The sequence below is a fragment of the Pan paniscus genome, chromosome 4, assembly GCF_029289425.2.
Source record: "Pan paniscus chromosome 4, NHGRI_mPanPan1-v2.0_pri, whole genome shotgun sequence".
In the NCBI taxonomy this organism is placed as follows: Eukaryota; Metazoa; Chordata; class Mammalia; order Primates; family Hominidae; genus Pan; species Pan paniscus.
The window spans coordinates 81,250,239-81,273,469 of NC_073253.2; the positions used below are offsets into that span (position 1 = coordinate 81,250,239).

A 23,231-nucleotide genomic window follows, 5' to 3' on the forward strand; every position below is an offset into this window, starting at 1 on the left:
TTGTAGGAGAGTGGAATTCCAGGATGAAATGCACAATATGACAAAACAATTTAACCTAATTAGGAATGTATGAAGCAACTTCACTAAAGGGGCTTAGGGAGGAAAAAATGCTCACCAAAATGAGTAAAAATGTGATGGATCTATAAAAGTAAAGGTAAAAAATAAAACTATTCATAATCACTGTACTCTAGTTAATAAAAGGTATTTCCTGCAAGGATCTGGATTACAAATTCTGATACTACAGTACGTGTATACTGGAATTCAACAACTTAGTGAATATATCATGAATGTCTGGAGCCAGCCAGTTGCAGTGGGAATTTACAGATAAGCAAGAGAAGGAGTCTAGAATTGCCCTTGTGGTCATGAGGTAGGGTTAAAGACATCCATATGAACTCCTACTTAGCTTAACAGAGATGTACATAGCTGCCCACAGACATATTTATAGATATGTGGTTAGCTTAGACACATATGTGTTCCTTCTCTGTCAGCTGAGATATTTCAGAATCAATGACACCTCACTAGTAACTAGCGCACCCAGTGCCCATATCTTGGTTTATCATACCATTCTCCAATAAACAGAAGCAAAGCTTCTTAGAGAAATGACTGATTCTAGAATTAGGGTAGGAAATACACAAGATGAGCATGGAAGATCTTGTGGCCAACGTAAGAAAATGCTGAGGGAAAGAGGAAGTGGAAGGAGGACGGGGAGGAGGTAAAGAACAAAAAGGAAGAAGGAGGTAATGACAATGGCACATTGATGGGTTATGGACAGCAAAGGGAGACAGGACCTGAAAGGCCTCTCAATAAGCAATGACGGAAAATTTGAACATCAAAATAAATAAAGTAGTATCAGATTAGAACTCAAAGTATAAAATAAATATCTATTGGTCCATCCTGATATAAATAAATGGGGGAGCTCTTGGGGGAGGAGAAAAATATGTACAGAATAATTACAAATATTCACATAGATTTTGGACTCACAAAAAAGGTAGAGAAAGAGGGCAAGTAACTTTTCAGAGGAGAAAGCTGACAACCATTACTTCAGCTAGGTATCAGGTCAACATCAACAGTTATAATTCATGTTGACAGTGTATACCCTTGATATTCTATAATGGATAAGGTAGTTTATTTTTGTTGTCTTTCTCCCTATAATCTATAACTCTGGTTTAATAATGAGAAAAAAAGACAAATTATAATCTAGCTGCAGTTGATAAACTAATTTACCCTTGTTTCTCTGTCAGAATCATCAAAATAATAAAAGTCTGAGAAAATGTCACAGACAAGTGACGCCTAAGGAGACCTCATGCTGAAATGTAACATGATATCCTGAGTAGGATCTTGGAACTGAAAAAGTGTTTTACATGCAAATTAAGAAAATTTGAATAAAATATAAACTTTAATTAATACTAATTTACCAACATTGGTTTATTAACAGTAACAAACCTGCCATACTAACAAGCTATATTAAAAACAAAAGACACTGGGTGCCAGGTGTATGGGACCCTCTTTACTATCTTCTCAGTTTTTCTGTAATCTTAAATTTTTTCTAAAAATAATAATTCATTAGAAAAAAATGAGTGTATTTTTACATTTACAGGAATGAGTTAATGAGTGTGGAAAGTCTGACAATAGGGAAGGAAAAGCAGAGAATATTCAAGAAAGCAAGCCACTGGAAGAGATGGTAGGGAAGGCAGAGATAAGAAAATGAGGTAAACAATAACTGAATTTGGCAAGGATAAAAGTCTATTCTTCAAAGAAATAAAGGAGTCATGTGGACTCCGAGAGAGAAGTGTAAAAATGCACTGGATATGCATAAAATGTTCACTCTAGTCATTTCTTTTTATTGAAGTGTGTGAGGACTTCTGATTGGGTTGGGGGGAAATCAGAGCTTTTTAAATTATTTTTATTTTTATTTTTAGAGGGAGTCTCACTGTGTCACCCAGGCTGGAGTGCAGTGGTTTGATCTCAGCTCACTGCAACCTCCAATTCCCAGGTTCAAGAGATTGTCCTGCCTTAGCCTCCTGAGTAGCTGGGATTACAGGCATGTGCCACCAAGCCCAGCTAATTTTTGTATTTTTAGTAGAGACAGGGTTTCACCATGTTGGTCAGGCTGATCTCGAACTCCTGACCTCATGATCCGCCCGCCTCAGCCTCCCAAAGTGCTGGGATAACAAGCGTGAGCCACTGCACCTGGCCAAAATCAGAGCTTTTAAATAGGTAAAAATCTATGTAGAAAAAGGAAAAAAAGACATTATGTAAACTTACATAGAAAAAGGAAGAAAAAAGACATTATGTAGTTTTTAAATAAGTAGCTAACCTTATCTTTAAATAAGATAAGGTTAGGATATTTGAAGATATCATGACTATGAATTGGCTGCCCAAAATTCTGGCATAAATATTATTTAGAGAAAGTTTTCAAACCCGGAGATCAATATTTAGAGATTTTAAAGACTGTGTTAATTTAACTAGATTGAATTTGCAAGCATATGCCCCAAAGAGTTTTATAATTTAATAAAACAGTTCAATGGATAGTGCTAGGTTGTAGAAAATTAAAGCTGAGTAGCAAAAAAGAAAAAAAGATAAGAACAAAAGGCTAAAAGAGCAAAATGATCTTTGTCTTAAAGGACTTTGTAATGGAAAGTCATGCAATTAAGCACATATATTTAAAATCCCCACACACTCCTTCAATAGAAAACGCAAATATATGAAACAAACAAAAATTGTAACTACAAACCACAAGGGAAGATCATATTGCCATGTGGAATTAAAAAAAAAAAAAACAAAGACAGCCAATTCTGTTTGGTTGGATTAAGAAAGCATTTTTGGAGAAGAAAGTATTTTAAATTAATTTTTAAATATGAATAGTCTTTAAAAAGATATGGAATTGGAGGCCGGGTGCAGTGGCTCACACTTGTAATCCCAGCACTTTGGGAGGCCAAGGCAGGCAAATCACCTGAGGTCGGGAGTTCGAGACCAGCCTGAACAACATGGAGAAACCTAGTCTCTACTAAAAATGCAAAATTATCTGGGGGTGGTGGCACATGCCTGTAATCCCAGCTACTCGGGAGGCTGAGGCAGGAGAATTGCTTGAACCTAGGAGGTGGAGGTTGTGGTGACTTGTTGTTGTGCTTGTGCTCTAGCCTGGGCAACAAGAGCAAAACTCCGTCTCAAAAAAAAAAAAAAAAAAGATGTGGAAATAAGGTACGTATTTTTAATCTATTGAAACTAGGGGAGACATATTTGGAAAAAAGTAATCAATTAACAAAATCTAGACTGGCTAGACTGAGTGTAGAATAATCAAGGGTCAGGGAAAAGGAGGGAGATTAATATGTTGGTTTGTATGAGAAAGAAATCATTGAATAATGATTTGAATAGCTGCTGGGTACAGAAACAAGGGAAGAGATGAGAGAAATATTGTGGATTGATCTAACATGACTCAGGCCAAATTAGTATACAAGAAAAAAATAAGGAAGACTAAATGATGACTTTGATTTTTAATTTAATTGTGAAATAATTGTCTTTAGGCTATTACATATGCATTTCAGAACAAGAGTGATAAATATAGCCTTGTCTTAGAACACCCACACATCAGTTTAATCAGCACCATGTTAGCTGTGTAAAAATGTCACTCATATAGAAGTATAACTCTGCATCAGATTGTGAATATTTATAAAATTTTACCATCTAAAAGTTTATTAAAAAATAGCAAATATCAATTTAGAACAAAAAAAAGTCAAGATGATGTTTTTTTGTATCTTTTCTTGGTATTCTGAAATATTTTCAAATTAACTGATATTTAAAAAATTATAACAAATTAAAAATCTTTAAGATACTTACGCACAAATTCTGCTCTGCATTAGGTGGTACTGGAAATTGCTCAGAAGCACCGCATGTTGATGGATTGCCAACACCTTTCAATTAATTAAATCACTATATTTGGCTCTGTCTCTGGTGGGTTTACTGCTTATCCCAAGCAGGTGTTGATGGATTAGGACATTCCTCTCTGGCTGATTCCTGATTAAATTTGGACAAAGGACCTGACAGCTGTCATGTCTCTGTTTCCCATAACTCTTCCCTCAAATCAGAAAGCACAGAGTCTGCTACAGGAGAAAAGCGTGGAGAGCCATCTTGTGCAGGTAATTCTTAAGTTGGCTAGAAGCATGAAAATGCATTGTTTTAAGGTTTATTTATATAGAACAAGAGCAGAAACTTTAGAAAGCCTTATTTAGTGCAATTAAAAGTAAAGATATGATATTCATTTTTTATTATCCTGATTCTTTCATTCCATTAACAGGACAAAATGTTCTTATAGTCTCAGGATTCTCACCTTCGAGGCAAATATGCTTGAGGGCAAATACATAACTAATATTCACTCATGAATTATGACTCGGCTGCACTGCTTTCTAAGGTTTTTGTCCAGAGAATGTTGAAGAAGATAGGTTAGAACTCAGATCATCATCAAAAGAGAAAATTTTGATTTGTTCTCTCCTTCTAGTCTTCTAATAATTTAGAATAATGTTTCTGTGAAGGAAAATTATTTTAGAATAAAGTTTTTTTTATAATCTTTACATCCCCTCAGATCCATTTCTTATTTTTTAATGAGCAAGTATGAAACAAGTTATCACTAAATTTATAAATAATACCTCCCATATTTGTATCTGCTAATTGCTTTTGTTTTCTGGAAGCTGGTAGCATACTTCCTTTTGCAGCAAAAAGAATATGTCTGTTCATCCGCCCCCTCCCTCCTATTTCCTCTGCCCAGAGAAATACACAGTAGAGGTGACTATGAAACAGGTGATGCAAATTGCCTTCTGCATATGTTCTTCCTTTCCTTGGTTTCACTGGACCTCATTTATCTCCTGCGTTCTCTCTCTCTCTGTCTGTCTCTTCACTGAAAAAGCAATGAAGGTCACTGTGCAAGTACACCTAATTACATCATCCGAGGCCATAAAGAACTGAGTGTGGACTTCGGTTAAAATACTTAAAATACCTGCACACTTAGTACATGAAATCTGGCTTCTCCACAAGCTGCAAAAGTGACCAGGTAATGCTCTCTGGTATGTTTTGGCATGGTTGGGGTGGTGTTGAACTCCACCTGGAGAAATTCCATCAACAGGATCAGGAAGGGAAATACCAGATTTTTTTCTCTCTATTTCCTACAGTGGACAATTTGGAGACACAGTATTTTTGTATAGCCTCTTGGAAGACATCTACATGGTAGACAGAGCACTCTTGTGCAGCAACTAGCTAAAACTCTCCACAAAACAATGAAGCCCTAGCAAGTGCATTTGACTTCCATCTTTCCCCACGTCAGTCTCTGCATCCCTCATTGTCTATGTTCTGCAAATGCCCTACTGAAGAAATCAGTTACACTTAAGCCTTGCCTTGGCTTAATTTTCAAGGAAACTGGATTTAAGACACAAGGGCAGAGAAGCTTAGTTTCTCATCTAAGACAATTCTTTCACAAAATTGTGCTATGGAACATGTAAGAAAATTGCCTACTCTAGTGTGAAAATCAGAGAAAGCTCCTTTGAGGAGGTGACAGATGAAGCAACATCTGAAGCATGATACTCAATATTATTTAATATATATACACCTGAGTAATTATATGTTATATCTTTAAAACCAGAGAAGATGTGGACACAATTATGATTTGATTTTACTTTGATAAAAACAGTTATATATTTTATATGTTTTTTCACCTAAAAGAATAAAGAAAAAATATTAGAGAGCATGTCAGATAGATTATATGTGTCATCTAGCACAAAGATTATAAAATCAGAGCAACCTTGATTAAAATTTCTGGATTCTCCAGTTTGTTAAATTCTCTGAACCTGTTTTAGGTTTCATGATTGTTGGAAAATAATATTTAAATAAAATAATTTTATAGGGTCAAATTAAATTAGAAGTAAGTCAGAATATAGCAAATGGATAAATACTACAAATATTATTTTTGTCCATTCTCTTACATGGATGATCATGCTCTTCTTATATGATGATGAAAATGCTCCCCCATTAGTCACTTTTGAGCTTAGAAGACCTCTTATTTTTAAGGATTTGTTTAATCCATTCTGCAAATATTTTTGAATAACTACTATGCATGTGACACAACAGCAAACCAAATAGAAATTCTTTTTCCTTTTGGCTCTTATGTTCTGGAAAACAGATCATTTATTGCTCTGTTAATGTCTTCCAAACCACTAGATTAATTTTCCCCAACCTAAAATGTGCTCTATTACCATCCATAAACAAAACAAAAACAACCCATGTCTCCATTCTCCTCTAACCATCTAATATAAATTTGTTTTAAAGCCAAGTTTCTAGAGTCTGCAAATGTTAGTCATTTTTCTGATCTTCCATTAACTCCTCAACTTACTATAGTAGAACTTCTACCCTCTACGTTTCTAATAAAACTGTTTTCCCAGTTAACAAATTACCATTTATTTATTTATTTATTTATTTATTTATTTATTTATTCATTTTTTGAGATGGAGTCTCACTCTGTTGCCCAGGCTGGAGTGCAGTAGTGCAATCTCAGCTCACAGCAACCTCTGCCTCCTGGGTTCCAGCAATTCTCCTGCTTCGCCCTCCTGAGTAGCTGGGATTACAGGCACGCACACTACACCCAGCTAATTTTTGTATTTTTCGTAGAGATGAAATTTCACCATATTGGCCAGGCTGGTTTCGAACTCCTAACCTTGTGATCCGCCCTCCTCAGCCTCCCAAAGTGCTAGGATTACAGGCGTGAGCCACCATGCCTGGCCATTTCCTCTTATTTTTAAAATACAATAAATTCCTTTCAGTTCTTGTCTCACTTGACCTTGCTGCACTATTAAATCTGTGGTCCATTAATTTATTCTTCAAAATGGCCTTTCTTAGTTTCTGTAACATTATTCCCTACTAGGTTTTTCTCAGTTCCCCTGGCATTCAAGCTAAATATTGAATTTCAATTTCTTTGACTTTGTCTATTTTGTTAAAAAGAGTGTTCCTGCCCCAGGCCCTCTTATCTTATTCAATGTATTAGTCTTGCTTCTGGAACTTGCCTTGTCCCCTGCACACCAACAGCCCTTTGCTGCACTTACATTACTCCATGCATATCTCAATCACTTTATATTCAGTTTTTTGTATTCGCAGTTTCCTCTTTCCAAGTTTAGTGCCACTGCACTGTCAGCTTCTATAGTCAAGAACAGGATTTTTATCAAGTTAGCATTTTTAAATCCTAACATAGTTTTAAACATATTCTAAGAACTCAAGAAGTGATTTTAAATATAATCTTAATTAAAATGTGTTTCATGAGTGATTATTACCCATTCCCATGGTTTACACCTCCTACAACTTCTATTCTGATGGTTCTAACATTTATATTTTAGGCTTTTTATTAGAGAAGCCTCTTGGCATTAACTACAAAGGGCTCAGAGTTATCATTACAAAATGAGCTCAAATCTTGGCAATTTTTTTGCCTAAAATTTTTTATCATCTCTTCATCTTTCACAGGATACAACCTGAACTTCTCAGCAGAGAATATATGTTATTTATTTTCTGAAGAAAATTACCTCTGAATAAAAATTACATGCAATTCCTCTTGGTTAATGTAATAGTCATTTTGATGCATCAACTTCTCTAGGCTAAAATTCTCAGTTATTCAATCTAATACTAATTTAGGTGTTGCTTTGAAGGTATACTTTGTACATGTGATTACATTCCATAATCAGATAATCATAATCCATTTATTTAAGAAATATTATCCTAGATAATCTGGATGAACCTGATTCAGTCAGCGAAAAGGTCTTAAAAGGAGAGTTAGGACTTCCCTAGTGAAGAGGAAATTCTGCCTATGGGCAACAGCTTCGACCTATTTCCAGAAGATCAAACAAGCTCTTCCTCATGGCCTGTCTATTGATTTTAGACTCACCTACCCAGCTCCCACAATTATGTAATCATTTCTTGCAATAAATACCTTAGTATACTTCTCTTGATAGACCTAGAGAAACTTGACAGACACAGACTTTGGTACTGAGAGTAGTTTTGTGTGTGTGTGTGTGTGTGTGTGTGTGTGTGTGTGTGTGTGTGTGCGTGTTGTTTGTTTGTTTGTTTTTTGAGATGGAGTCTCCCTCTGTCGCCAGGCTGGAGTGCAGTGGTGCAGTCTCTGCTCACTGCAACCTCTGCCTTCTGGGTTCAAGTGATTATCCTGCTTCAGCCTCCAGAACAGCTGGGATAACAGGCGCCTGCCACCACACCGGGCTAATTTTTCTTTTTTTTTTTTTGTATTTTTAGTAGAGACAGGATTTCACCATGTGGGCCAGGATGGTCTCGATCTCCTGACCTCGTGATCTGCCCACCTCGGCCTCCCAAAGTGCTGGGATTACAGGCATGAGCCACTGCACCCGGCCAAGGGTTGTTCTAAATGAAGAAAATGTTAAGGATGAGGTTTGAATTGGCTCTGTGTGAGAACTGGTTTTTCTGATTAGATTTGAAGGCACTAATGATCCTGATTTTAATGGGAAAGAGAAAGTTTGTATGGTGTTTTGTGGCAACAGCGATACCCAAAATATTCTTAAAAGTATCTATTGGCTACACTTAGCCAAATACTTATGAGGTGATGGGTGGCCCCATATTTGGTGCCTTGAGAAAATTTTTGTCAAACTAGTGAAACTAGTGAGTATAGTAGACTGCTTTTATTTATTTATTTATTTATTTTTGACAACGTCTCACTCTGTCACCCAGGCTGGAAGGGTGGAGTGCAGTGGTGCAATCACAACTCACTGCAGCCTCCACCTCCCAGGCTCAAGCGATCCTCTGACCTCAGCCACCTAGGTGGCTGGGACTATAGGCATGCAACGCCATGACTGGATAATTGTTTATATTTTTGTTGAGACAGAGTTTTACCATGTTGCCCAGGCTGGTCTTGGTCTTGACCTCCTGGGCTTAAGTGATCTGCCTGCTTCAGCCTCCCAAAATGTTAGGATTACAGGCATGAGTCATCACATCCAGCCTGATGGTTGTTCCTAATTGAGCTGGACAAAGTTGAAAAAGAAAACAAGGAGCTGAGGGACTAAAATTCCTAGCTCAACCCCCACATATATGACATAGAAGCTATTTCGGCCCTGACAGAAACTCATATCCTATAACCAGAGGGCTAAGATTTCTGAAAACTAAACCTAGAATCTAATTCTCTAGCGGCTGAATCACAATATAATTTCTATTTTCAACATGGCAGGGTGTCTTCTGTTAAAGCGAGTGTATTGATTGAGAAGGATAGGATATCACAAATTGGAATTGAAACATAGGGGCAGGTCCTAATGAGCCTGGGTTATTGCACCTTCATATTCTGATAAGTCTTTTTTGCCTACAGATGCAACCCCTCCACCCTTGCCAGGGGAAGTTAGTCCTTGATTGCCTGATAAATCTCTAATGGCCTTTTCTGAGGTAGTTGCCTTAGAAGGCACTGCTGATTCTCCTCAGCACCCACCCTGTATTAGTCTGTTTTCAAACTGCTATAAAGAATTACCTGAGACTGGGTGAGTTATAAAGAAAAGAGGTTTAATTGACTCACAGTTCTGCATGGCTAGGGAGGCCTCAGGAAATTTACAATCATGGTGGAAGACAAAGGAAAAGCAAGCCACGTTTTACATGGCGACAGGACAGAGAGAGCAAAGGGGAAAGTGTCACACTTAGAAACCATCAGATCTCATGAGAATTCACTCACTATAAGAAGATGGTGCAGGGGAGGGGAATCCACCCCCATGATCCAGTCACCTCCCACCAGTTCCCTCCCTAGACACATGGGGATTCCAATTCAATATGAGATTTGGATGCGGACACAGAGGCAAGCCATATCACATTCCATCATACCTCTTTGCTTTGAGACCTATAACTACACTCAAGTCTAGGCAGTCTCCAAATAACAAGGTATACTACACACTGACAGGATTACATGATTTTGCCAAATTATACAGACAGAATCTGGAGAATATATCTAGAAATAGATTTTAAGAATGGGGGATTAAAGTGGACCGAATTTAAAGTAGATTCAACCTAAATTTATTAATATGAGTTCCCAATAATGGACCCCATATTAATAAATTTTGTAAGTTGAAGAATTACAAGGGCTCTAACCATTTGGGTTGTTGTCTGTTACATGGGCACAAGGTGAGTGATATTGTTCGGATATTTAAACCCTTCCATATCTGATGTTAAAATTTGATCCCCAATGTTGGAGGTGGGACCTAAAGTGAGGAATTTAAGTCATGGAAGCGAATTCCTCATGAATGGCTTGGTGCCATCCTCAAGGTAATGAGTGAATTCTTGCTCTATTAACTCATGCAAGTGTCCCCACCCCCAGGAGAGCTGGTTGTTGAATATAGCTTGCCACCTCCCTCCTCTCTCTTTTCCTTCTTTTATCACCATAGGGCCCTGTGATGCCGCCACTCCTTCACCTTCCACCAGGAGGGGAAGCTTCTAGAAACCCTCACCCAAAGCAGATGCTGACACTATGCTTCTTGTACAGCCCACAGAACTTTGTGCCAAATATGTCTATTTTCTTTATAAATTACCCAGCCTCAGCCACAGGTATCCCTTTCTAGCAACACAAAGAAAATGGTCAACTCTAAGTTAAAAAATTAGAATTGCCTTTGTATTCTGTAAAAGAATGTAAGCAAAGGCTTAGGGAAATGAAATGTTACAACGGATATATCAATTAAGACTTGCTTCTCTTTGGAGGAGTCCCCAGGACATACTTTTCACCAAGGCAGTCAGTATTAAATTCATGAGAGAAGCTCCCAAATTTTTTGAAGCATTCTGTTTCTAATCTCCTTTGTAAGTGGGAAGTTACAGTGAGAATTGCTGGGTTCCCACTGAGCTAAAATCCCCAGTTGTAATGGGAATAATAGAATCAGAGGGTGTTAGCATCAAATGGTGGCACTTAATCACCAAAGATGTAGTGGGTGCTGTTACCATGATGGACATCAGAACCAAAAGAGTAATCAGGATCGTTTGACCCATAAAGAGACCTGTAGCAATGGTTGTTTGATGTTACTGTTCCTAGAAAATAGACAGACACTATAATGAATTCTTCACTAGTTTGCATAATCCGAATTCTAGGTCTAGTGAACAAAAGACTGATTTGAGTCCTCAAAACAAATTTAGAGTGGTAATCTCTCCCAGCCTCTCCAAATTAACTCACAGCCTTTGAGTGGGGTGACTGTGCGTTGGGGAAAGGGAAATGATCAGACTTTTCATTGATTACTGAACACTAGTTCTCAACTGATAACTAATTCCTGGAGACATTACTATGGTACAGTATTCAGAATAAAGGCTTATGAAAGTCAGGTGATTAATGGAGTTTTAGATTAGGTCCCCAAACCCATCACATGATTATTTTCCCAGTGTCAGAATGCATAATTGAAATAAACATACTCAGCAACTGGCAGAAGCACCACTTTCATTCCCAGACTTGTACAGAGGGCTACTATGGTGGGAAATGTTGTGTGGGAACTCACAGAATTATCTCTGCCTAAAAAAAAAAAAAAAAAAAAAAAAAAAGAGTAAGTGAAAAGCAACACCACATTCTGAATGGATTATAGAAACTAGTGCATTAAGGACTTGAAAGATGCAGAGGTGGTTATTCCCACAGTATTTTCAACTTACCTATTTAACTTGCCTATTTGGCCTGTGCAGAAAAGAAATTGATCCTGGAGAATGACAGTGAATTATTGTGAATTTACTCAGGTGACTCTAAGTGCAGCTTCTGTTCCAGATGTAGAATTTGTTGTTTGGACAACATGTCCCCAGTTACTGACATACAACTATTCATCTTGCAAATGCTTTTCTTTCTTTCTATCTCTTGGTAAATACCACAAGACGCTGTTTTTTTTTTTTTTTTGGTTGTTGTTGTTGCTTGTTTGTTTGTTTTTTAAGGTGGCAAGACCAACCCCCCAAGGGGATATAAACTCTACAGCCCTTTGTAATAATTTAGTCTGCAGAGACCTTGATCATTTTTCCCTTCCAGAAGACTTAATATGGATCCTTTTCATTGATGGTATTATACTGATTGGACTTGGTAAGCAGAAAATAGCAACTACCTCTAGACATATTTGTATGAAGCTTGTATGTCAGAAGGTGAGAAATAAATCCTACAAAAATTGAGGGGAATTTTACCTCACCAAAATTTGTTGGGGTTCAGTAGTGGGGACAATGTTGCGATATTCCTTTTAATGCAAATGATAGGTTGCTGCCTCTGGTCCCTCCTAACACACATACACACACACACATACACTCTCTGTCTCACACACACGCACATGAGGGAAAAAATGCCTAGTAATTCCCTTTGAACTCTAGAGACAATATATTCCTCATTCATTTGAATGTTTTACTCTGCTCCATTTATTGCATAACCCCTAAAAGCAAACTTTGAGTGAGGCTTACACAAAGAGACGGCTCTGCAAAAGGCTCAGGCTGTCATTAAAAATGCTTTAAAACTTGGGTTGTAAGATCCAGCAGATCCAGTGATACTTGAAATGTTAGTGGAAGACACTAATACTGTTTAGAGCTTCTGGTAGGCCACAATAGTTGAATCACCATGAAGGATCTTAGAATTTGGGGGAAAAGTCTTGTCATCTTATGCAGAAAACTGCTCTCCATTTGAGAAATGGTTTTTGGCTTGCTGCTGGGCCTCAGTGGAGATGGAAGCCTGAGTCGCTCATCATGAATAGGGTGTGGTCTGGTGAGTCAAGCCATAAATATGAGCATGCACAGCAACACAGCATTATCAAATCAAAGTGATATACATGAGGTAGGGCCCAAGCTGGCCCCAAAGGAAGAAGTAGGATGCATGTACAAGTAGAAAATTCACCCATGTCCCCTACCTCTCTTGCATTGTTTTCTCTTCCAGCCCATACCTATTGCTTCATTAGGAATTTCCTATGACCAGTTGACAAAGGAAGAGGAGACTTGAGCCTGGTTTACACTTGGTCCTATGTGACATGCTGTCACTCCTGAAAGTGTACAGCTGAAGCACTACAGCCCCTTTCTGGGATATCCCTGAAGGACACTGATGAAGGGAAAGCCTTCCAGTGAGCAGAAACACCTTATATGACTCTGGGGAAATCTGTAATACCATCTATATAAGTAAAATTTATAAAATAAAATCAAAATGCAACACAAAAATATAAACCCATTGCACTTACATTTGGGGAAGATGATTTGAGATGACACCCACCGCATTTAAAACAACATAGGTTACCTTGTAAGCATGTAATATCTTATAATGTTTGCTATTATCGTCTCTTATTATTGCTTGAGATAATCTTAATATTAAATCTTAATACTAAGTAAGATTCTTGATTCTTCTTAGATAATACCGTTAAAAATCTGTAGTTTTAGAAGTACTTAAATATTAAGAGAAGAAGCTTGTGAATTGGTAGACAGTACCAACCACTTAAATTTCACACTGAGGGCTGCTAGGCTGGAGCAGTTTTCCAGATGTTAGCCAAACATATATGATTCATAAAATTGAATACTACATTTGAATGAGCAATTCAGCATTACATAAGTTCATTTAAAAAGCTTTAATATGCAGTCTAATTTTGAAAGATGGAATATCTATACTAAGTGATTCACCAGCTTTTTTTTTTTCATTTTGGGTGCACCAAACATAGTATCTATAGCACCATAAAGTGTTACACAAAAATAAGAGAAAAATAAATACAAAATTGAAGTGCCTAGCAGTTTGAATTAAATCAACAAAGGATAACTTAAAACTGACATCCTTTTAAAATACCATTATAAAACAAGAATTCATAACAGGAGTTAGAAATGTCAACTGCAAAGAATGAATTTCTTTGCTCTTGTCAATATAACAAAAGGCCTAAAATATTGTTTTGAGTACATTCAATCTTTTGGTATTTAAAAATATCTCAATGGATGAAAAATTACTATTTTCCTAATTTAAAAGCATATTATACATATATTCCTTATGCTCTCAATTTATTGATAACCCACAGGCATTTTGCATATCTCTGTAGATTTTTGACAGTTATTGTTAATAGTTGAAATAATCTGCTGGGGTGTGAGAGACTTAAAAAAGTTTCTTTTCTCTAAAAAAAGACATGTGGAAAGAATATGTTCTCTTCTCCTATGGTTTTAGATTTTCCCACATGAAGAATGAATTATTAAAATTGCTTTTTTCATTTTGTAAACATAAGAGGCCAAACTTAAACAAGAGCCAACATGTGAAGAATGGCAGAGGAGAATAATTGATATAATCTATCTGTAGTAGTCCATTCTCACACTGCTATAAAAATACTACCTGAGATGGGTAATTTATAAAGGAAAGAGGTTTAATTGACTCACAGTTCTGCATAACTGGGGAGGCCTCAGAAAACTTTAATCATGGAGGAAGGCAATGGGAAAGCAAGGACCTTTTTCACATGGTGGCAGGAGAGAGGAGTGAAGAGCGAAGGGTGAAGAGCCCCTTATAAAACCATCAGATTTCATGAGAACTCACTCACTATCAGAAGAACAGGATAGGGGAAAATGGCTCCATGGTCCAATCACCTCCCACCAGGTCTCTTCCTAGACACTTGGAGATTACGGGGATTACAATTCAAGATGAGATTTGGGTGGGGACACTGCCAAACCATATCACCCTTCCTTGAGGATGTTGATGATTTCTTGATGATCTTTATGAAGTTTTAGTTAAGTAGCCATAAAATTGCTCCCTTCTTAAATCTTCCTGTTAATTGAAATAATAAATTTACCTTATTTTAAAACACTTCTTGTCATTTATTATTTCTTGTTACATGATATAAAACATCCTAAATGACATATACTCCAAGAGACATCCGAGTCTGGATGCTAAAACTTATCTCCAAGCTGCTATTATTCTTGGTTTTTGGAACTTATGGTCATCCATAGCTACAACCTGAAGCCAGAATTGTACCAGCATCTGAGATATGCACAGAAGATATTCTGGGACACTGGACAGCAAACTTAGGGGGGATTGGGCAAGAAAAATAGGACACAATTTTGTGTGGATGTCCATAATACCAAACTTTGTGAAGCTTACTATAATTTGGTGGCTGGATTTTCTAGGATTTTGATTTCAGAAATATTCTAATAGAGATCTTTAAGGCCAAGTTGATAATTCTTGCTTATTTTAATATTTTGATGCTCTGGGAAGGAAGTGAATTTATGACTGGGCAAAGCTAGCTCTGTTCTTTAGAAAACAATGTTATACTTAGCCTGAGCATACACACATTTTGGTTTTCTAGTTACAGAGAAATATATAACCTATAATAGGTGTAAGTTGCAAATGCAGTTTAATATAATTTGGTGGAAGATCTTGGCTATTGGCTCTACTGACCTTTTGTCCCAGGTATAATATTCTGGGGCAATGTTTATTGAATCTCAAAACTACTGTCATTATAAATCCCCTTATCAGATGTTTACATATTTGATTTATTTCCAGGATATAAAAATTCAATTAAATTTTGTACATTAACTTTGTATTATGTAAAGTTTAAATTTACTCGGTTCTAGTAGTTGTTTATTTGATTTAGGAAATTTTTTTTCTGCTTTTCTGACACCTAAAACTACTAAAAAAAGACTTTGAGGAAAATTTTATTTTCTTTGCCTGAATGCTACTATTTCTTTATATTTGATATTCAATATAGCTTCACAAGGCTAGGTCTTATGATTAATCTTATAAAGGAGCATTTTCCCCCTGAAAATTGATTATTCAAGCTACAGATAATGTGTCCCTTTATTTTTTCCTCAGTTCTTTCATTCACTGTACTGATCACTTTTTCCTCATCATTCATGCTTTTTTTGTTTGTTTGTTTTTTTCCAAGACTGAGTTTCACTTTTGCCACCCAGGCTGGAGTGCAGTGGCACAATCTCAGCTTCTCAGATCACTGCAACATCCGCCCCCCCGGGTTTAAGCAATTCTCCTGCCTCAGCCTCCCTAGTAGCTGGGATTACAGGCGCCCGCTACCACGCCCGGAAAATTTTTGTATTTTTAGTGGAGACAGGTTTTCACCATGTTGGCCAGGCTGTTCTCAAACTCTTAACCCAAGGTGATCTGCCTGCCTCGACCTCCCAAAGTGCTGGGATTACAGGCGTGAGCCACCGCGCCCGGCTTCATGTATTTTATTATATATATTTCTGGTTTCATTGTAAGAAAACCAAATAATAATAGACCAATTTTAGAGCAAAGTATAACTAAATAATTATGTTTTTCTTTATGGTAGAGTTTTCATTAAAAAAGAAATTAAAGGATTCATGTGGAATTAAAATTAATTCACCTAATTAGGTACTGTGTCTTAAATTTGTTCTCTATGCCGATTAAATAAAAGCTATGTAATATGTTTCAGAGAACTAAACAAAAATCCTATTTTTAAAACATTTAGGGTGAAGTAAAATATTCAAGAGAATTATCTACCACCATATCATTTCCTTTATCATGAGTGATAAAAATTTTCTTGCCTTGTGTTATCAAATGTACTATTGTCTGGACCACGTCAAATAATTTTTTGACATATACCGTCTTTACCAATATGAAATATTAACTTATATCTTGTGTAGATGTCAACATTTCTTAACATATTTAAGATAATTATGGGAAGTCAAAAAACATGAATAATAATGTTGCACAAATTTTAACTTTTTTGATAATTTCAGATCTGGCTAAATTTATATTTAACTTGTTGAGTTTTTTTTTATTTCTCCCAACCAAATTTTTTATTATATACAATAAAAATTCAGTACAAATTTTTACATTTGTGACAACTCAGTGTTTTTCAGCTGCAGAATATTATAAAACTGAGTCAAATTCAAAGTGCTTCTGTCAGTTTCTAAATCTAGAACACAACACGAAACTTTGTTTCATCCATAATACCTCCAGGAATTGTTTCGGTTTCCTTGAAAGTAATAATGTCTTCTTTCTTTTTTCTTGAATATCTTTTTTCAAAGTATACAATTCTATTGTCTTTAGTATGCCACTTTTCTGACAAATTATATAAAGTTAGCGTGTTTTCTTTTTGTAGATTGAATCACTTTCTTGACATATTTTCATGCACAGATAGTCCTATTCCATTTTGTAATTGTGAAATAATAATATAAATAGGTTTTTTAATGCTCTTTTTCTGATTTATGTTGGCAGTATTTTTTTTCCTAAAATTCAAAAAGTGTATAATGTTCTAAATTTCATTGGTCTTTATTATTTTCCCTCTTCTGACTTTGTATCTCATATGACAGTACCAAACAATATGTCCAAATCCTTCCATCTCTGCTGAAATTAAAACAACCTTTCCATAATCTTTATTGAATTCTGAATCATGTTTAACATTAAAGGCAATGTCATTGTCAAGTTCCCGTATCATCTTTCAATTTGTACAAATTATTCTATGGTCTTCTACATTATATGAGTTTGTTGTTACTCCCAATATCCATGTAGTTAAATATTTGTTTTTGGTTTTGGGGGGTGTTTCAGCAAAAATTGTTTTAACAAACTTGCATTATTGTCCTGTGGAGAAATAAGTTCTGTTTATGTATTGCACAGCATAGTGACTATAGTTAATAATTTTAGTTAAATTATAGTTAACTATACTATAATACTAAATTATATTTATGGTTACTGAATATATTATAGTGTATTTCAAAATAATTAAAGTGGGTTTTTAATGCCCTGACTACAAATAAATGATAACTATGTGAAGTGATGTACATGTTAGTTAGCCTGATTAGATTATTTCACCATACTTACATGTATCAAATCAATACATTGTGCCCCATAAATATATACAACTATTGTCAATTTAAAATAAAATAAAATAAATAGTAAACATCTAATTTTATTAAAATTCACTGCAGCTTTTTTGACACTTTAAGATGAAACCATATAATTTATTGGTACATGCATATACAAATAAAATATTTGTGTGTATTTTATATGTGTTTATAGAAAAAGAAAGAGAGACAGAGAGAGAGAGAGGGTTCCTATTAACCTACAGAAATCAGTAAGCTTTTTCTAAAGAAGAAATACATGTAAGAATTAGAATTAGAATTTCTAAATTTCAAATAAAGATGAAAAGATAAAAGATTTCAAGATAAGTCCACATAACTTCATGTGGAGATATATAATATTTTGTCTTATTTGAAAATGACATATTTTGTGCTTATTTAAATTTGTTACTTTTTTATGGAGCTAAGCAATTTTATTCATATTTATGTTTATGTTCATTTTTATTTATGCCACAAGTATAGTAGTTTTGCTTCTTTCTGTGCTATTCATTTTACTAATTGTTCCAAATATGTCACTTAATTTTCTTTTCTAATTTTTTAAATTCATTTTCTCATCTATACACACATATTCTGTCTTCCTTTGCATGACTTTGGACACACTTCTTCAAAAATCTTGGAATTATTCATGACAAATATCTCAAATTAAATGTTTAATCTATGAACAAACCCTTAAATAGTTAACAGTATGTCTCAAAGCCAAAATCCATAGAATAGCCTACACTTATGCTACATAGATGATGCCACATATTTGCCCTTCCGCCCCTGTTCTTACAACTCTGATCTTGCCTTCTCTAATTTGAGACATGCTTGCTACTGCTCTTCATCTACATTGACTTCCTCACTGTCTCTGGAATACATCAAATAGCTCCTGCCTTAGGGCCTTTACACTTACTATTGTTTCTCATGGAATTGCTTATGTCTAGAAACCAATTGACTGATTGTTAAATACCACATTTTTTAGATGTATTGGATCCCTTTAAAATTATACCTTCTCTGCAAGTTTTTCCTTTTCCTCATTTTCATATTTTTTTTCTCTTTGGCATTTATACACTCGTATATTATGTATATTTGTGTAACTGTATGGGCTTGATACTTACTTGTATTCTGTGAGACAATAAGTTTTACCATGCTGAAAGTAGTTTGCATATATGATAGAGGAAATGAGGCTAAATTTATTTTAGGTGTTATGTGAAGGCCTAAGGCCATTAAAATTATATTCTAATTATATGTTAATATCCAATAACCACAAAAAAATACAAAAAATGAACGGTTTCAAAACATGATATTTTCGAGTGAGCACACTTACAAAGTGATTCAAATCAGACTTCTGAATAATGAGGGCAAGCTGAAAATAAGCATCTAATTCATCATCCTCCCAAAACAATTGACACTAGAATCAGAAATACATTTATCAAGAAGCTAGTTAATCTTAAACTTTAGGGCATATAAATTGCATGAACTGCTTTCAAGATTCTGTATGAAATTTCCTATTTTATTTCTATTTTATTTATTTATTTATTTATTTTTATTTAAAGTCAATAAATTTTTATTCGAGGAATTCTATGTTGTGATTCTTCCACTGTCCATTAAGGTCACTTTAGATCCTCTAAAGAGCTGGAGTTAAAATTTATCTTCAAAAGATTTATCTTCAAGTTAGCCCTTTTTAATGAAACTGATACTTATTTTATTCCAGTTGTCCTGTCAGCCCATAATTCTTTTACTTTGGCTTCTGTCATCTCCTTTGAATATGGATATACGGATGAAGACTTAAAAATTCACCAAGAATCTTTGAGATCTAATTTCTTCAACCAATTTACTTTAGGGTCATTTTTAGTGTCGGTAGATACACCTGGTTCTCAATTTGACATCCTCTCTAAACATGAATGAGTTCAAGTCATATTCATTCTTAAGCGATCTCACTCAAGAGTAGTACAGACGTGTGGAATATGCCAATACTTAAGGTAAAAAAGGTCTTTCATACATTTAGCAACTGTCTTTTTCATACTTTTAACAACTGTCTTGTAGTTCTTTCCCACATATTTAACCATAGTCCTGTGGGTAAAATAGAACCACAGAGTTACTCTATGAGGCATTTCCAATCTATTCTTTTTTAAAATGGACCTCCTCCACAAACTGTATAATCTTAACGTATCACAAAACTAGAGTTGCTTTTGAGAGTAAAATAAACGTTGATCTTTAAGACAAATTTCTTATCTTCAAGGAATGATTGTTTAAAAAGTAATGAAATGTTGAACAATGAAAAGTAAATAAATTAGTAGTGAAATAAGAAGCTATAAAATGGAAATTCTAAATTGGCAGTGGGGAAGATTAATAATCAAGTGTATATATTTATAATACAGAATACTTACAAGATTCATAAATTAAAAGCATCTGATACCTCTGAAAGTAGTGATAACCCAGGGGTCACAAAATTAGGATAGTCACTTAAAACCTATTCAAGAATGAGCAGCATCCTGAGTTTCTTCCTCCACTGCATTCAGCCACATGTCTAACAGTCCCTCAAACAGACAGAAGAATGCCAATTTGTTCTCTGGAGATGATAAAGAATAGGACTTATTAATGAGGGGAATTCAGACACTTTTGTAGGCAGAGGTAACAGGCCAAAAGCAGAAATCTTCATTATGCATGCAAACTGAAAGCCGATGCCCATCTTTATTTTCACCCTGTCCTCTACTATCAAACAAAGACCTTTCGGGAGTAGTTCCCAGAGAAATTGACCAGCCCAAAATGAAATACTGAAGAGACTGTCAGTGAGGCCCCTCCTTAATGCACCATTCCTATCAACTTTTGCTTTTTGGAAACAATAACAGAAAACAGAAAGTTAATGAAAATATTGACTCTATGATATAAAGCAGGATACTATAAAAAGGGATATTTAAAGAAAAAATAGAAATTAAAAACATGATTGTGATATATATATATATATATTTTTTTTAATGTTTGGAAGACAAAGTTGTAGACATAACTTAGAGAGTCAGAGACGTGGAGAATAGAAGACAAAGGGAGGAGCAACTGAACAGATTAAGTATAAACATATACATTGTTTCCAAAAAGAAAACAGTGTAGAAAACCCTTAAAGAGATCATGAAAATAGGTCAGGACTAAAGAACATTTTCTAATTCAGGGTCCACTGAGGCCCTAAACCTGGGCAAGAATATAGACTTTTTCTGGGGCAGGATGTAAAGAAAGTTTAGCACACTGGAGAGAAAAAGAATAACCTGCAATTTGAGAGAATGAAGGAGGGAAGTACAGACAGAGAGAGAGAGAGAGATAAAATATGGATCATATAAAAAGATAAATAAAAATAACCTTATATTTCTGAACAACAAAATAGAAAGCCAAAAGTAATTAACAATAAAGAATTAATGCCTTTACTATTTTGAAGATAAATTATTTTCCATCTAAATATTACAGTCATCTAAACTAGTAATCATGTATTGCATAAAATGAAAGTATTTTCAGGTTTTGATGTATCAAACATTTGTCATTCCACGTATCCTTTTTTGAGGAGAGAATATATTGAGAATATTATTGTGATTGTTAACTATTTTTGAAATTAATACATAATTACCATACAAATGTATGAAGTACATATGATATATTGATACATGCATACAATACATAATGATTAAATCAAGATAATTAGGATATTCATTACCTTAAATATTTATCATTCATTTGTGTTGTGAACATTTCAAATATCTCCAACCTACTTTGACATGTACAATAAATTATTATTAACTATATTCAATCTGCTGTACTATAAAATACCAGGACTTACTTCTTCTATGTGACTGTATGTTTATACCCATTAACCAGCCACTCTTCACCCCACCCCTCTCAGCCTCTGGTAACCATAATTCTACTCTCTACCTGAATGATATCAACTTTTATATCTCTCACATATGAAGTGAGAACATGTAACATTTGTCTTTCTCCACCTCATTTATTCTACTTAATACAGTTACCTCTAGTTCCATTCATGTTGTTGAACATAACAGGACTTCATTGTTTTTATGGCTGAATAGCATTCTATTGTGTATATATACACCATATTTTCTTTATCCATTCTTCCATTGATGAGTACTTAGATTGGTTTCATATCTTGGCTATTGTGAATAGCGCTGCAATAAACTTTGTGTGTTAAGTAAGCCAGAGAGTACCCAGATTATGTACTGTTTCTGGGTATGTCTGTGACAGTAGGTTCTGGATGATATTAGCATTTGAGTTGGTGGCCTTAGTAAAATAGAGTGCCCTCCCCAAAGTGGTTGGGCATCAACCACTTTCATAAAATGTGAAGGAAGGAGGAATTCGCCCCTTTTCCCCCTGCTTCCTGACTGAGCTGGGATATCCCATCTCATATTTTCCAAACCTCTGACTGAAATTTATATAATCAGTTCTCCTAGTGATGGCAGCAGCAGCCCGTCTGGAGCAGCTGCTGTGTGGACACCAGCTGCAGCAGGGGAAGTGCAATCAGGTCTAGGACTAGGTGGGAACCCCCTCAACTACTGAGTTGGCAGGGTGGGGCCCCATGCTCCTGGGTGCAGCTACAGCCACCCAGCTGCAGTTCCAGACCCAGCTATCCCTGTCCTCTCAGAGGCCCAGGAAGTCCCCCCGCCTCTGCAGGCTTGAAAGTGCCTGCTCCCTCTCCCTGGCCTCTCCCCACTCCCAGTACCTGCTCTGGAGCAGAGCAAAGTTGTGGCCAAGTCTGAGTGCTGTCAAAACCTGGCCAGGTGTGCATGAGCTCAGGGCAGTGCTGACATACCAGGCCCTGTCATCTTAACTCCCTCTGGACTTTGAGCACTGAAGAGCACAGGAGTGGGGCCAAAGGGGCTGAGGGTGGCTCAGCAACAGGCCTGTAGGCTCCTCTCTGTGTGGACAGCCTGGGCACCATGGATGGCATGTTAAAGCAGACAGGTTCCTAGGTGGGAAGGAGTGGGTCCCTGGTGAAACCTCGACTTCAGGCCAATGAGGGCCTGAAGCCTAGGGGCCAGGCTGCCAGTCCTGGGTGAAGTCCATGGCTCAGAATGAGAACTTCATTGATGACCAATCAGCCAATCAGATCCACTGGTGGCTGCCCATGGACGCATCACCACATGCTTCCTCCATTTTGGAAACATAAAAACCCCAGGCTCAGCCACACTTATACTCTTGCTAGGATGACCTGCCCACAGATTGGAGCTGCCCTCTTTGAGAGCTGTCTGTTGCTTGGTGAAGCTTCTCTTCATCTTGCTCACCCTCCAGTTTTCTGCTTACCTCATTCTTCCTGGTCGCAGGATAAAAACTTGGGACCCACCAAATGGTGGAACTAAAAGAGCTGTAACGCAAACAGAGCTAAAACACCACCCCACCACCACCACTTGCCATGTTGTGGGCAACAAGAAGGAGAGAAGAGTTGTGGCCCTTCTGGG

At 36.1% G+C, this 23,231-nt stretch overlaps 1 protein-coding gene and 1 non-coding gene across 3 annotated transcripts in view; both read right to left on the reverse strand.

The window, feature by feature from the left end:
* LOC134730442 (uncharacterized) overlaps positions 1 to 23,231 on the reverse strand; it is a 325,205-nt gene that overhangs the window by 43,200 nt on the left and 258,774 nt on the right. The window contains exon 2 of one of the 2 annotated variants that reach the window (XM_063604534.1): positions 6,487 to 11,512. The exons of the other annotated variant lie outside the window; for it this stretch is intronic. Within the exon in view, the coding sequence (XP_063460604.1) occupies positions 11,495 to 11,512 (18 nt within the window). The 3' untranslated portion in view covers positions 6,487 to 11,494. Of the gene's footprint in view, positions 1 to 6,486; positions 11,513 to 23,231 lie in introns of those variants that run through there. 2 annotated transcript variants of the gene reach the window in all.
* On the reverse strand, positions 19,812 to 19,926 carry LOC112439968 (small nucleolar RNA SNORA18). The gene has a single exon (XR_003028186.1). It is a non-coding gene; the product is annotated as a small nucleolar RNA SNORA18 (small nucleolar RNA).